Source organism: Ailuropoda melanoleuca, chromosome 5 (assembly GCF_002007445.2).
Source record: "Ailuropoda melanoleuca isolate Jingjing chromosome 5, ASM200744v2, whole genome shotgun sequence".
In the NCBI taxonomy this organism is placed as follows: Eukaryota; Metazoa; Chordata; class Mammalia; order Carnivora; family Ursidae; genus Ailuropoda; species Ailuropoda melanoleuca.
Window position 1 is genome coordinate 61,690,580 of NC_048222.1, and position 16,371 is coordinate 61,706,950.

General features: G+C 43.0%; 2 protein-coding genes across 6 annotated transcripts in view; one reads left to right on the top strand and one right to left on the bottom strand.

Moving 5' to 3' along the window:
* The window catches only part of TUBGCP4 (tubulin gamma complex associated protein 4), a 35,077-nt gene extending 31,266 nt beyond the window's left edge, over window positions 1-3,811 (bottom strand). For all 4 annotated transcript variants that reach the window (XR_004625687.1, XM_034661055.1, XM_002913183.4 and 1 more), the window contains exon 1: window positions 3,681-3,811. Coding sequence is in view for 3 of the 4 variants with exons in the window: in XM_034661055.1 (XP_034516946.1) it covers window positions 3,681-3,758 (78 nt within the window). In the remaining variant the exon portion in view is untranslated. The remainder of the gene's footprint in view (window positions 1-3,680) is intronic.
* A 550-nt stretch (window positions 3,812-4,361) lies between these two features.
* ZSCAN29 (zinc finger and SCAN domain containing 29) lies at window positions 4,362-16,035 on the top strand. 2 transcript variants are annotated; one of them, XM_011227481.3, is made up of 6 exons: window positions 4,362-4,515; window positions 5,069-5,496; window positions 5,976-6,180; window positions 8,035-8,730; window positions 10,622-11,092; window positions 12,837-16,035. In XM_011227481.3, the coding sequence occupies exons 2-6, from the start codon at window positions 5,179-5,181 to the stop codon at window positions 13,703-13,705; spliced, it is 2,559 nt and encodes an 852-aa protein (XP_011225783.1). In that variant the 5' UTR covers window positions 4,362-4,515; window positions 5,069-5,178; the 3' UTR covers window positions 13,706-16,035. The 2 variants fall into 2 exon arrangements, with proteins under 2 accessions (XP_011225783.1, XP_034516944.1); XM_034661053.1 differs by having other exon boundaries at window positions 5,069-5,328.
* The last annotated feature ends 336 nt before the right edge of the window (window positions 16,036-16,371 follow it).

Sequence of the window (16,371 nt, forward strand, 5' to 3'; positions counted from 1 at the left end):
ATTCTAAGTACTTCAAATAAGTGTAAATACAATATTTGTCCTTTGATGACTGGCTTTTTTCACTTAGCATAGTGTCTCCAAGGTTAAGGCATGTTGTAGCATGTATCATTTGAATTTCCTTCCTTTTTAAAACTGAAAAATATTCCATTGTATGTATGTGCAGCATTTTGTTTATCCAATTCATCTGCCAAGGGACGCTTGAGTTACTTTTACCTTTTGGCTATAGCAAATAATACTGCTATTAACGTGGGTATACAAATATCTGTTCACACGTATGAAGATATTTTGGGATGTATACCTAGAAATGAAATTGCTGGATCATTTGGTAGTTCTAGATTTAATTTTTTTTGAGAAGTCACCATATTATTTTCCACAGGGGCTGCACCATTTTCCGTTCCCACCAATAATGCACAAGGGTTCTAATTTCTCCACAATCTACCTACACTTGTCATTTTGTTTTTTTTGATTAAAGGGTATAAAATCATTGTGCTTTTGATCTGCATTTCCCTAATAATCAGCCATACCTATAATATTTTCATTTACTTATTGGCCACTGTATATCTTCTTTGGAGGATCAACCGTCTTTTAACGAACACCTACTTATCCCAGGCACTGTGTTAATATCCCAAGATTAAACAGTGAACAAAATCAGATGTAGTTACTATCCCCAAGGAACTTAGCATATTACATATTTATATCGTGAGTACTATATTTTGTGGATGCCATCTTTACATGACAGTAAATGCAGTAAAAAATAGGGAAAGAAGAATTTTTCTGTTACTGAATCCACAATATGTTTAGGAATCCATTTAATGCAGATTTTAATGACATAACGCCTACCATATCTTCAAGTTAATAACTTAAGAGGTACCACAACACAGTGCTTAAGAATCTGCCTTTGGAGGCCAGCCTAATTACTCTGTAAGTGCAGCTCCCTTCAGCTGGAGCTGTAGCCCCAATAAAGCCTTGCCTGTGGCTTTGAGAAAAAAAAAAAAAGAGAGAGAACTCATATTTGGAGTCAGATTGACAGGTTTGAATCCCTGAGTTGCCTCTTACTTGCATGAAATCTTAGGCAAATTAAAATACCTCTCTGTGCCTCAGTTTCATACCTAGAAAGTGGAGATGGTAATTGTGGGGATTAATGTTAATACATGTAAAGCCATACACATTGCAAGTGCTCAATACTTGAAAGCAAGTTTTCATTATTAGGACCGCTCTACCCAGTTATCAAGTGATATTCCCACTAAAATTGGAATTTTGAGCAGTGCTTTGTTGGCAGAGTTTTATAAAAGTTCAGGGTCTAGTTATTCTGAAACAGCAAACAATACCTTGAAGTTATTGATACCATTGGGTATAACTTTCTTATATTAACAGGCATTCTTTACCACAGACTTACTGAAGTCAAAACAGAGATCTGTAGCAGTCATACTATTATTAAACTCAGTGTTGGAGATTTAGTTTCAGCAAAACAATAGTGTATGTCACATTAAATCACCAGTTCTCAATCAGAGGCAATTTTGCCCCATTTGGTAAATGTCTGGAGATTCTTTTGATTGCCGCAATTCAGGGGGTACTACTGACATCTAGTGGGTAGAGGCCATGGATGTGGCTAAACGTCCTCTAATGCACTAGCAAGACACACCCCACAACAAAGAATTATCCAGTCTACAGCGTCAATAATACCTAGGTTGAGAAACTATACATTAATGTTATTTTGAATTTATCCATTTGGTAGTTTTGTCTACTTTGTAACGGATATTTGGTTTAATAGTTTTTTAAGAGCAATATGCTTGAATTTATACTTAGGTTAATGTGTACATATATTCAATATTATAATAAAATGATTTTTTATCAATATTTGGCATACAAAACAATTTTTACCTTTATTTGATTGTGAAAAACAGTGCTCTGCAGAAAGTATGCAGTATTTTCTGTTTTTAGTAGTCTTTTTCCTTCCATAAATATCTGAACACCTACTATACGGCAGAAACTCTGCTGGCTACATTGATGAAGAAAACCACTATAGTCTTTGCCCCTATGGGCAAACTATGAGGGAAAAACACTATTAACAGGTAGCAAAAATAAACAATATGAACTGTGCTAAGTCCCATAAGGGAAATAAACAAGCTGCTGTGATGGAGAGTAATGGCACATAGTGAGGATACCTAAAGAGATGGTCAGAGAAAATTTTTTCTGAAATGACTTTAATGCTGAGACCTTAAAAAGTCAAGTTCCCACAAATACTTCCTAAGCATTTCCTTCCTATATATACCTGCCATTGTGCTAGTTTTACAGGGGAAAGTATGGAGAGGAATCTGATTTATCGGTTTTATATAATAAAAATGTCATTTTTCTGGGGCGCCTGGGTGGCACAGCGGTTGAGCGTCTGCCTTCGGCTCAGGGCGTGATCCCAGCGTTAGGGATCGAGCCCCACATCAGGCTCTTCCGCTATGAGCCTGCTTCTTCCTCTCCCACTCCCCCTGCTTGTGTTCCCTCTCTCGCTGACTCTCTCTCTGTCGAATAAATAAATAAAAAATCTTTTAAAAAAAATGTCATTTTTCTGCTCTTCCACAGCCTATACCGCCAATTCTTATAGGAACCGGCATGACTTTTTTTTTTTTTTCACTTAAATTCCAGTTAGTTAATGAAGTGTAATACCAGTGTCAGGTAGATAATACAGTGATTCAACACTTCCATACAACACCCAGCGCTCATCACAAGAAGTGCACCTCTTAACCTCCATCACCTATTTCACCCATTCCTCCACGCCCCTCCCCTCTGGTAACCAACAGTTTGTTCTCTATAAGGAAGAATCTGTTGCTTGGTTTAGAATTGGCATGACTTTGTGATCAGAGCTAGATTCAAATCTTGTCATTACCAGGCCTAGTCACCATGAATTTCTCTGAGCTTCAGTTTGCTCTTTTGTAAACTGGGGTTAACAATACCTAAATTACTAAGTTATCGAGAGGATTGGATAATATTACTGAAAGCAGAAGTGGAAAAGAATGGTTCACATACTGGAGCCAAACACACCTGGTGTTCAGGACGAAGCTCACTAATGACTAGCTACCAGGTACAGGGAGTTAATCCGTGAAGTGGAGGTAGGTGACTGCGAAGATTAAAAGAGAGAATGCATATAGTACCTAGCCCTTCCTCCTTATACATTCCTGGTTACATGAAAATCGCCTTCCAAATTCTCCTAGCGCAGAAATTTCCTGGGAAAGGAGTAATGAGGGAAACACTCCTTCGTTTTTCAGTCAACAAAACTGACCCCATACAGTGTGCGAAGCGCTACGTATTTGGACTAGCTTTCAAAGCTCACTTTAAAGCAGTGCGTGCGTGAAAACGGGTGAAAGCGCCTCCTTCACTTGAACATCCAGTTCCCCAGCAACTCTCGCTTAGATACCTCAACCTTAGGCAGGGTCGCATGCTCCCTCCTCCTCCCCGCACCCTCCGGCGTCCTCCTAGGGTTAGCCGGCCCCGGCCCAGCCCTCTCGCGGTGAGGTCCAGCGCGCCAACGCCCCTCAGGCACTTCCCGGGTTACCAGCCCAGGGACTCGCCCCGCTAACACCTCAGCCCCTGGAAGCCCCGCCCTTCGACCCCGCAGACTCCTCCCCCGGGCACTGGCGCTGGCCCGCCCATTCTGCGCTCCCGAGTTCCCGCGCTGAGCTAGACGGTACCTGGAGGCCGCTCCGCTTGTTCCACGTGAAAATGGACCCTGGGTACCCGCTCAGAGCCAAGAGCAGTTCGTGGATCATTCCCACGGCGGACCTCGAGTCCCTATATGCGCCGCCCCCTCCTCCCGCGGAGACTAATGCTGCCTTCTCGACAAGCGCACAGGCCTCTGGGACAGGCGGTTCGTCCTGAATCCCAAGTGGCAAGACAACTGCTGCGGGAAGAGCGGAGGGGAAATATTACGGAATAGGCGCCCCACGTCCCGGAAGTGTGCCGCGCTCGGCTGGGCCCACTCACTCGCTCCTGCCGCGGCTCTGCTGGAGGAGTCTCCGCAGTTGCCCTTGCGCATGCGCCCTCAGTGCCCGAGTCGCCCGCTCGGACTTCCGGTTTGAGAGCTGGACTGGGAGGCCGAAGAGCCGGGCCTAGGGCCCGACCCTAAGAGGGTGAGGCTGGCCCAGGGGCAGAGATGCGAGTGGGTTGAGGGGCAACCCCGAGAAGAAGACGCCCCCAGGGGTGGCCGGAGGGTGCTCTCAGGGCGCCTTAGCCCGGTCGGAGGCCTCTGGAGGGACCGCACGACGGCTCCGAGAGTGACCTGGCCGGAGGGACCGAAGACAAAGAGGCCGGAATCCCGCACCCGCCGCTCCTTGAGCCGAGTCCCGCTCCCGCGAACCCCGCAACACCCGGAGCCCCTGGCCAGCAACCGAACCCATCCTCAGGAGACCCATTACTACTGCCCCCTCGGACTCCCTCTCGCCACCAACTCAGTGTGACTCCCCACGCCCACCGGCCGGCCCTCGCTTCAGGAACCAAAACCAATCCTCCCAATGCGGGAGGTTTCCCGTCAGTAGTTCCCGAGTAGTTGCTGAGGGGTTACTTACGCTTTGTGGGAAAAGACCCAGTATTCAGTACTTGATTTTTCGGGTGGGAATTGGTAGTTGTGTAGTCTGAGGGGGCCGGGAGGATGTAAAGGGCCTCCGGAAGGGCTGCGGAGGTACTGGGGGAGATCAGTTGCGACCCGCTGGATAGAGGCTTTTTGGTGCCTTCAGCAGGATGGTGACTTGCCTTTAGATCCTCTCAAGCTCCAGGTCTCCCATATGGTTCGAACTCACAATGCAACATTGGTCAGGGGAGCTAAATGGGATCGGGTTTGGGGGGAGGTGGAAGAAAGCAGACAATACTTTATTCTTTGCTGCTTCCCCGGGCTGCCTTGGAAGTCACCCAAAAATGGTAGCTTTTGAAAGATCGCTCCTTCATGCTGTTTTGGCTTGCTGTCCTAAAGTTGGTGCTACCTCAGATGGCCACGTGGAGTATATGGGAAGTCAGGCCAGCTCTTGGCAAGACTTTAGACATATGAGTGTATTTCTTCTGATAGTGCCATCTCTCTCTACCCTAGGAGGAAACTCTTCTTACATTGACTCATCTGCAGGTGATTCTCCAAGGACATGGGAAAATAGGTGTAAGCCCTCGAACCCTTAAGTGGAGGGGAGCTGCCTTCTGCTGTGAATGATGGCCAAACCCACTCTGAGAGGGAATGGCACTAACTCTGAGACATTCCGACAGCGCTTCAGGAGATTTCACTACCAGGAGGTAGCTGGGCCCCGGGAGGCTTTCAGCCAACTCTGGGAACTTTGCTGTCGTTGGCTAAGGCCGGAGGTGCGCACCAAGGAGCAAATTGTAGAATTGTTGGTGCTAGAGCAGTTCCTGACCATCTTACCTGGGGAGATCCAGAATTGGGTACAGGAGCAATGTCCAGAAAGTGGAGAGGAGGCAGTGGCTCTGGTGGAAGATTTAGAAAGAGAGCCTGGAAGACCTGGACGTTCGGTGAGAAGGGAGGGGGAATTCAGAAGTCTGTGACTGGGAAGGGGCAAGGATAAGGGCCATATGAAGGTATATACAGGTTTAAAGAGGGGCACAACCTCCTTTGTTGATGCTTATACTTCTGGTCCTGGAACAGGTAACTTTTTCAGATAGAGCTTATCTGGAGATGCTACCTGGGTGTACCTTTGCTACCTTGTCATAATGAGTTATTCATACTCTTACAGTTTTTTACTTAAGAGGGAAGAAAGGGGCATTATTTTTTAGCTTATAGGTGGGTTTACTATTTTGAACTTTTCTTTCTGGAGTTCCAGCTGCTCTAAGCTAATGGAATAAGAAAGACCCTTGTTTACTCTTAAACCCCCTCCCCTGCCAAACCTAGCCAGATCCTAAAAGGATGAACTCTTTTGGGGTATTAAATAATCTCCTCTGGGAATGCCCCTCATTATAACCTTGCAGTGACAATTAATGGGGGTTGTTTCTAGGTCACAGTCTCTGTGAAGGGGCAGGAAGTGCGCTTGGAGAAGATGACACCCGTGAAATCATCACGAGAGTTATTAAGTGTTCGGCAGGAGTCAGTGGAACCCCAGCCCAGGGGTGTAACCAAGAAAGAGAGGGCAAGGAGCCCAGACCTGGGACCACAGGAGCAGATGAACCCAAAGGAGAAGCTCAGACCTTTTCAAAGGAGCGGTGAGGAGTAGATTCATATGGGAAGATAGGATGCCATTCTAAATTGGGAAGTAGGGTTGGGAATAGTGAGTGGGAATGGGATTTCAGGAAATGAGTTGAAATTATAGAGTATGCAGTTGTTGGAGGCCTCCTGAAGGTATGTAGTTTAGCCCTCTGATGTAGTAGTCTTATTTCCTCTTTTGACAAGTCTGCCAGAGGATGGCTTCCTAGTTTTTATCAGAATTGGAATTATTTCCTCTTGGTAATGATGATACTAGGTCAGTATTTTCTAAATAAAAATTCTTTTGTATACTTGAAGGCACAGCCTCCTTTCAGTTGTTTTCCAAATTGAACTATATTTGTTTCTTTAAGCTCTTCCCCAGAAGCTCCATTCTTTAGACCTACTAAGTTTTTGTTATTCTCCTTTGGAAGTGAAGTCTTCCAAATATCATGTTAATCGTGGAGAACTAAATTATATTATTCCTGGGAAGGTCTGGTAGGTAGAGGCAGAGTAGGAATTTTACATCAGAATTTCACTACATTTTCTTTCAGTAGAGCTCAACTAATTAATTATTTGGTGATTATTTACTTGGTAACTCCCAGGACTCTTACCACTTTCCCCATTGTCTTTGTGCCTAGTGCTTATTGTTGTACTTGATTTTGTAGAACTTGTTTTTCTTCTTTGTACTCAGTTGAACTCCATATTATCTGTTTGTTTGGGTTTTTTTTGATCATTTCTTTAACTTGTTGAAGTTGTTTTGAATTCTGATCTTACCATCCAAGAAGCTAGGCTTCTCAGCCATTTGCAATGGTCTCTGTTTAGTAATCCAGATGCAACTCCTCTACCCCAAACAGAGACTTGCAGAATTAATTATTTTTTGAACACCTACCATGTATTCCAACACCTTGCAATAAGTTTACATTACTCTGCAATAAGTAAAGGTGCCTGTTCTCAAAGAGCTTAGGGTGTGATTGGAAGCAAATAGGTGCTGAACTGAACTGTATTGAAACTGCGCCAAACAATGACTTTTACTCAATTTGTGTGAGTACAATAGGGGTTTGGCAGAGTGAGAGATGAGGGAGGGCGGTAGGGAAGGCTTTATAAGGTGGCTTTGGCAAATACAACTTCTCATAGAATGGGTTAAATTTGGATAGGAGGGACTTAAAGGAAAGGCACAGAGTGATGAATAATAGTATGCTGTGTTCTGAAGGGGAGTCTGATATGAATGGACAGTGCATGGTAGGCACTCAGGTTAAGGTTCAGCAGTATAGTGTTTGAGCTGAGGAAGCAAGAGCCTGGAGTTAGGTAGGACAGCGACCGCTGCATTTGTCCGGCTGTGAGAGGATACTGGGTCTAGATCTGGATAACAGCATGAGGAACAGAGCAGGACATACTATGGGAAAAACCTTTAGAACTTGCTGACAGTGTGAAGGAAATAGATGAACTGAAGTTTCCCCCTTACTCTCTTCCCCCTTGAAACCACTTTAAGTTTTTCTCTAGCGCCAAGTGGAGAACTTATAGGAGACAGGAGGTGACTGTTCCCAGCAGTACCAAGACCTCCTCTAAGACTGTTCCCAGCAGTGCCAAGAGCTGTAACTGGTGAGGAGAGCTAGGGAGCAACATGGAACAGAAGTATTTGCTCTGAACACACAAACAGAACCTTTTCCTCTCTTGTCACCCTGCTCTGGAAAATCTTTTTTTGAGGTTTTTTGTATTTTCCCCACTTTCTCCAACCCATTGAACTTTCTGAAAACACTTTCTTAGACACTTTCTTTATAAGCCTCTTGGATTCAAAAAAAGGCAGGTCTGAACTCAGAGATGTTTTTATGATCAATCCAAATTATGATATCCTTTGTTTGCTTCCCTGCAAGCAGGCTTTCCATTTCCTAAATCCGGTGTGGTCTCCAGGTTGAAGCAAGGAGAGCCATGGATCTCTGATCTGGGGTCCAAAGAGAAGGAACTCCCAAGAGGCAGTCACACAGCAGATAGACAAATGCATGCTGATCTGTTACCACCCAAGAGAGAGAGAAGAAGCTGGGTGGACCAGGATCACTGGGGCTTTGAGGATGAGAAGGTAGCAGGTGTGCACTGGGGCTACGAAGAGACCAGAACTCTCCTTGCAATTCTCAGTCAGACTGAGTTTTATGAGGCTCTCCGAAACTGTCATCGAAACAGCCAAGTGTATGGGGCTGTGGCTGAGCGGCTCCGGGAGTATGGCTTCCTTCGGACCCTGGAACAATGTCGGACCAAGTTCAAAGGTCTCCAGAAGAGCTATAGGAAAGTGAAGAGTGGTCACCCACCTGAGACCTGCCCCTTCTTTGAAGAGATGGAGGCCCTGATGAGTGCCCAGGTCATCGCCTTGCCCAGTAATGGCTTGGAAGAGGCAGCCTCTCACTCTGGCTTAGTGGGCAGTGATGCCGAGACTGAGGAGCTAGGGCAAGGGGGCTGGCAGCATGAGGAAGCAGAAGAGGGTATGGCTGAAGAGTCTGACAGTGATGAAATGGGCCAAGAGGCCACCCCCCAAGACCCCGACAACTCAACTGCACCTGTTCTTTTTCGAAGCCCAAGTGGTAAGCTTTTCTTTTTGGGGTTCTGGGATTAGATTTGAGGAGTTAGGAGACTGCATGTGCAGTCAGGAAGTTTAATGTCGCCTGTCAGCTTCACTTAAAGAGAACAAAGAGGCACTTCTCAGTTCTATGTATATTTCAAATTCTCTTTGGTGGGAAAATTAGATAATAGTAAGTAGGGAGTAATTTTAGATATTTTAAAGAAGTACACTCAGAAAATTCTAGAGAGTTCTTTAAAAGAATATCAGTCCCTCCATTTCTTTATTAAAATATTTTTTCCTGATTTTAAAATCACTAACTGCTGAGAAAAACCTGGGACTATACTATGTTTAAGGAAAGTATTTATTGAGCACTTTATACAAACTGGTGCTTCATCTTTTATTTCCCCCGTTCTCAATGTCAGTTTATTTTGTGTTCCTTTTCACTTAGCTAGCATAGTGAAGGACTGCCCAAAGCTGGGGAAACATTTTCTGAGACTCCTCTAGGAGATTCACAACACGCATAGTAAGAAATCATGTTTAACACTTTGTTGAAATATTATTTGCCCATGGAACTATTTTTTAAGTATTATTTAATACTGTTGATTTAATTTGTATAACCGTGTTGTTACAGAAAGAACACCAAAATATGAGTCGGGGCTTTGTTTCTAATCTTGAACACTAATCACCTGGGTGACCTTGAATAGTTACCTGACCATTTCAGAGCTGTTTCCTCACCTGTAGAATGGGGCATGGCAGCAGGACTACATCTCTGAAGTTGCAGTTTCACTGTGAACAGTGATCTTTTCCTTTCATTTTTTATTATATGGGTGTTGCTACTTCAGTTCTTTTCTAGGCTTCTTGTCTTTCTGTCTTCTACTTTTTCCTTTCTCAATATGTTTTTTTTCTTTCATTCTCTCATTTTGTCACTGGAATAAATGCAAGTAAACCACAGACATGGCACATATGCTAGCTGCTATTATTTTCATTACCTGTTCTTTTCATCTTTTTCCACTGCTTTTTCTCTGTCTTCCGATTCTTTCTCCAACTCCTTTACCTGCAGTGAGTGGAGGATGATGGAAGCAGCGTCATCTCCAGCTGGCAGTCAAGTGGAAGACTCTGAATCTCCTTTCCCTCTACCTTGGGGACTTTTCAAGGAGCAGGGTCTGTAATCATACTGAAGTACTGCCCAAAGGAGGCCTGCAGCACTAGTATGGCCTCAGGCCAGGAGATACCGCTCTGCTTCCTTCCTCTTTCTGGCTTCCACCAGTCCTTCACTCCTTAGGATAAGGTGCATGACTATCAGTCCTTACCTTGTACCCTTCAGGTCTTTGCTATTACTGGGCTTGCTTTTTTGAGATTGTGGCAAATGAAGAAGGGCCATAATAGGGATTGGGCAACAGTGTGATTCTGAAAGAGACTGTTCCTTGGGGTCTTGAGTCACGCTTTGGAAAACTTAATTCATAAGGAAGTACAGCTGATGGAAAAAGAGTGATCAGAGAAGTTAGGGATAACTCATGACAGTGATTGACTGGGTCTTATTCCCCTGACCAGTTATTTTCTAGTTAGGATCAAAATTCCAGAGAAACTACTAGAAGAATGGGGAAATGCATCCTGTACTCTTGACTCAGTATATGTAATGACTGTTTCAGTGATCTGGTGGAAACGCCTTTTTTTTTTTTTTTTTTTTTTAATGGCTAAAGAGAACATAGGAATCAAGTCCCTGTGAAATTGCATGGGATATAGAGAAGCAAAACATTCTATAATGAGTTTGTATAGATTTTGGAAACAGAAGTATTTTTTTCACCTAGGAGCCCAAGCTTAGGTGGTTTTTCATCATGCACTTGTTAGGACTGAGGAATTGAGGCTGTAAAGCCCTGGATTAAGTGGTGCTGAAATTTCTCTTCTGGTGGCAGGTGTACACTGGGGCTATGAAGAGACAAAGACTTACCTTGCAATTCTTAGTGAGACTCAGTTCTACGAAGCCCTCCGGAACTGTCACCGCAACAGCCAGTTGTATGGAGCAGTGGCTGAGCGGTTATGGGAATATGGATTCTTAAGGACACCAGAGCAGTGTCGGACCAAGTTTAAAAGCCTACAAACCAGCTATCGGAAAGTCAAGAATGGCCAAGCACCAGAGACCTGTCCCTTCTTTGAAGAGATGGATGCTTTGGTGAGTGCCAGGGTTGTTGTCCCGCCCAGTGACAGCCAGGAAGAAGAGACAGCCTCTTGCCCCATCCAGGAGACCAGTGAGACCGAAGCTGAGAAGCAAGCTGAGGTGGCAGAAGAGACCATAGAAGAAGATTCTGAGGATGATGAAGAGGACACTGAGGTACCTCTGGGGGTTGTCATGACCCGTGCTCCAGTCTTATTCCAGAGCCCCAGTGGTAAGATCCTTTTACTTTTTGAGGTTTAAGTAGCAAAGGGGAGGCAGTGGGATTTAGGAGAAAAACCAACAATCTGAAGACCAGGAGACTGGCCTCTACACCCAGCTCTCATGGATTCTTCTTGTGACCATCTCTCTTCTCCATGTTTCCTTTCTATTAAAGCAGCTCACAGAGGGGATATAAATTATTCACCTGACCTGCCTTCTCATACTACAGCATCTGTCTGATGGGTGCAAACTTTATAAATTTGCCCTCTTCTACATCTGAGCTGTTAGGCAGTTTACCTAGCAGGGAGAATGAAAGTTAACATCTCCCAGGTAGCATGTTGTATACCCATAGTGGGATGAAGTTGATTTTAAAAGTTCATTCTTGTTAAATGTTTTTTCCTCTACTTTGAACTTGTATACCAGTTGTATGTCTGCTTTATTCACATCTATGAAAACCCAGTAACCTCTTTCTTCAGCCACAGCTGGGCAAAAGTCTGAGATTTCTTAGGGAATGGACCCTTTGAATCTTAGCTTTTGTAAGAAAAAGAAATACTTCACTATGGCTTTCCTCCTTGTGGGAAGAATAGTTCTGATTTTGGAGTCATAGATGTATATGAATCTGAACTCTGTTGTCCATTAGCCAGCTGAGTGACACAGAGCAAGTTACTTAACCCTGTAAGTTTGCTTACATATTAAGACCTACCTCATCAAGGTTGATGTAAATGAGGTACTGTGGTGAAGCACCTAGCACAGTGCTTAGGCACATAGTAAGTATCTAATAATAAGTAATAGTATTCTTTTCGAAAAATTCTTTAGATCTGCATTCTTCAAGGGTGTTCCATGGAGCATCAGTTCTGTGGAGGTGTTAATATGTTCCACTAAAAATGGTTTCTAGGTTTAGGAAATGCTAAATTACCCTCTTCGAAGGCTCACAATACATACTCACATATTTAAGGTTCTGAGATTTCATCGAATCCAACAAATCTCTATTTCATGGGGGCATCTTGTAAGACTGGGCTTTTGGATAGAAATACTGTTTTTAAGGGGTACATAAACAGGCTGACACTCAGTATTCCTTTGCTCTCAGATGTTGTCCAGGGAATTTGGGATCCAGGATTTTTCTGAACCATCTGAAAATTTGCCAAGCGTCTGCAAATTCACATAGCCTGGGTGTGGGGAGCCCTGGTATTTGGTTCTTAGAAGAATATTAAAAGCTTAGCTTGAGCATTAGAGTAGTGCTTTGGGAACATTTAATGATTACTTTTCCATGGAAAAGAGAATGTTTTAGGGAGATACTTTCTAGCAAAATTTATCTCTCAGAAGGGCTTCAGTTCTTTGAAAGACACCAAATATTTTCCTACCCTGTTTTTATTCTCAATATATATTGGAATTTGAGGGGAGGGGGACTCATATAGCTCTTTTTAGATATAGAAGTTTCTCAGAGTTTTCCTGGGTATTCCTAGACCTATCTTAAATCTGGTAGGTTTTCCCTGGTATACTGAGAGGGTTTTCTGAAGATCATGGGTATCCAGGAAGAGTTAAAAGAATGTATTAATCAGCCCCTATAACAGATGAGAAGCATGTGATTAGGTTACTAAGTAGAGGAGTAAAAATAGTGGAATTCTAATTGGTAGCAGTCATTCGGGATCTAGTGCTCCCTAATTTTTATCTTTAATCATCTAATGTGATACTTCCCTTACCCCTAGCACATAATATTGAGGAAATGGATAACCTTTAAAATTCTATTCTTATATCAGGTTTTGAGGCTGGATTTGATAATGAAGAGAACCTAAAGCGAGATATTTCTGAGGAAGTACAACTACATAGAACATTACTTGCAAGGTCTGAAAGGAAAGTTTCCCGGCATCTTACTCAGGGTAAAGGTGGTGATAGTGAATGTAGATCAGGACAACAGTGGGAAAAGACCCCAGGGGAGAGAAGAGGAAAACAAAAACTCACAGAGAAGAGTTTAGGTAAAGTTCTAAATCATCAGAGACCTTACCTGGAAGAGAGACCCTGTAAATATCTCAGATACAGCAAAAGCTTTGGTCCGAATTCCCACCTCATGCATCAGATATCTCATCAAGTGGAAAATCCATATAAATGTGCTGATTGTGGGAAAAGCTTCAGTCGGAGTGCACGTCTCATTAGACACCAGAGAATCCACACTGGAGAGAAACCTTATAAGTGTCTTGACTGTGGGAAAAGTTTCCGTGACAGTTCAAATTTCATCACCCACAGGAGAATCCACACAGGAGAAAAACCATATCAATGTGGTGAGTGTGGAAAACGTTTCAATCAGAGCTCAAGCCTTATAATTCACCAGAGAACCCACACAGGAGAAAAGCCCTATCAATGTGAAGAGTGTGGAAAAAGTTTCAACAATAGTTCTCATTTCAGTGCACATCGGAGGATACACACAGGAGAGAGACCCCATGTGTGTCCTGACTGTGGAAAGAGTTTCAGTAAGAGTTCTGACTTACGTGCACATCATAGGACCCACACAGGAGAGAAACCCTATGGGTGTCATGACTGTGGCAAGTGCTTCAGTAAAAGCTCCGCTCTTAATAAGCACCGTGAGATCCATACACGAGAAAAACTTCTGTCACAGTCAGCACCTAAGTAAGCCCCTGAGAATTTAAAGAAAAGATAAATGCACTGAAATGATTTCAAAAAGTCTTCCAATAGTAGATCCATCTCTATTCTCTGCCCAACTAGCTTAGGAAACACTCTAAGATTTACCCCACTCTGTTCCCATGTTTTTCCTGGATCTGTGAATTCCTAAGGTAGTTGTCTTAAGAATGAAAGGAAGATTTCAGTTCCTCTCCTTGCCTTCATTGGAAATGACAGATAACACCTTGACCTCTCAGTACCTGTGTTGTTCCCTTAATACAAAGGATGTAAGTAGATCCCATGTATTTATTTATCCTATTATTCAGCTGCATTTCAGCTGGAAAAACCTATCACAGCAGCATTTCAGGGAGAAGTTGTGAAACTTTTCTGAGTGGGTCTAGCTCTTTATACAATAATGGAAATGCAAGAAAGTGGCTTTTCCTGTTCACATAAGCCTGTGCTCAGAATGACATTGGTCATGCACACTCTTCATTTACCTTAAAGGAGAGTTTAATATCCATCTTGGTTCGTTTCGGCCCTATGAATCATCTTGTCAAAAGCCTAGGTGTTCTATATGGGGAAACCGTGTAAAACTTATATAAATATTGAAGTGTGAACCCTGGATTTCTTAATTTCTTCTAAGTCCTAGAAGATCTGAAATAGAATAACACATTTAGAGCAGCTAGTTTAATTTTTTTTCTTCTGTTCCATCTCATCTGAATTTCATCTGCTCCCTCTGGTCCAGAAGTGCAAAGAGCAAGCCAGCTGGATATGCTGATATCAGAGAAGGCAGTTAAAGCTGCCAGTAGGGGACTGTCTGCATTCTACACACTCCAAACACCTAGTGTAGTGTTATACAGCACCCCATGGGCGCTCAATACTAACCTGCATTGAACAGAAACCACTGCCACATACCCATGGATTAGGAAACAGGCCACTTTGCTCGTAATGGCAAGGAGGACAGATTATCTTTGGTCACTGGAGTTGCCAATACTCGCACACATGCACGTGCACATATTCAACTGTATGGATCTATTTTTAAAAGCTCTTCAAACACAAGTGTAATTCTGATCTGTATAATCAAATAGTAATGAATTAATTGCCCATCTATTCATAGTAGTATGATGAGCCCTGTACAGCACAAGGTAAACAGACCCTGTCCTTGTTCTTACAGTCTAAAACAGATGACAATGACATGGACAAATAAATGCACATGTAGAGCTTCAACAGTTTTAGAGAAATCTAGAAATCTAGTAACATTTTGCATAAATGTTAAGGTAAAATGCATTATAATTTTCTATAAGAAAAAATCTGGGAGATATTTTCTTCTCTTTATTCAGGAAGGCTTCATGAAACAGCAACTGTTAAAAGGAAGGAAGGTTACTGGGTAAATTAGGGTGGGATGAACTCTCCAAAACGAATCACAAAACTAGTGCTGAGTGGGTGAGAAATAGGAAAATTGGAGAGCAAGGTGTTTAATGCAAATGGAGCCGAGGGCAAAGGACAGACCGTAAGGAAAGTTAGACAAAATCTGAAGCAGCACAAACTTTGAGAAACAGTATGATCTAGGCTATGCACAAGACAGAGAACTATCTTAACTGGAACATGGAGTGCTAGAGGGAGATAAGGAGCTGGTGGTCCATCCACCGATAATAAATCAGGTACTGTGCTGTACTTATTGATGAAAGAACCAGCTCGCACTGGGGAAGAAGAATGAGCAGTTTAGGAGACTAGCTCCTATGGGAGACAAAGGTCAGAAACTAGTATCTTGAAAAGATACTTCAGCAGGCAGGTCTGAGGAAAGAGGAATGTGAACAGATGGCCAAGGCCTGGGATAAGTAGCTGTTTCATATTTGCATTTAATCAGAGTCCTGGGGCTAGAATGAGATATCAAAGAGGAGTGGGGAGATAGAATATTCTCTAAGTCATAGCTTGCTGTGTTAGATGAGAGGCTGATGAGTGTTCTGGTGTTGAGGGACCCTACTACAAAGAAACTCCTAATGTTTATTAGGAGGAGATGGTATCTCAATTATGTGGCCTAAGCAGACAGGAACACAGAAGAAACACCAGTCTAAAGCAGTGCCTCAGGATCTGAGATGGTTTAGTAAGTGTGTTTTTTTAAATGTGTGTTTTTTAATATGAGAGATTACTGTCTTTACTGTATTTATGGATAGTGTGTAAAAAGCACTGGTTGGGGTATCAGCAGATTATGAATTCTGCTTCCAGATGTCTTGTGTGTAAGTCAACCTGTTTCCATCTCCCTTTCTGTAAAGCAGAATAATGTTTACACCTTAATCTGCCTCTCAGGGATACCATGTTAATAAAAATTATGTCTATAAAGTACCCAGTGTGTCTCAGGTGGTCCCCCCCCCCAAATATACATGTGCAAATTATTAAGTTGTTGCTGCTAGGAAAAGATAAATTTTTACCTGCTTTTTTGGCTCCCTGTGTGGGCTTACTAGAAGTATGCCTGTTTGAATCTTTCTGTTCTAGACTGAGAAACAAATTAGGATGTGGTAAAAGAGAAATTAGAATGAAAATCCTTCTGTGGTTATCTGTATCCATTAGGACAGTGCATTAGGGCCTGTCATAACTGGGCATGGAAAGTAAGTCTTACTTTAAAAGACCCAGGACCAGCCTCCCCTGCACCCACCAACCTGATGAAAAGAATGTACATAA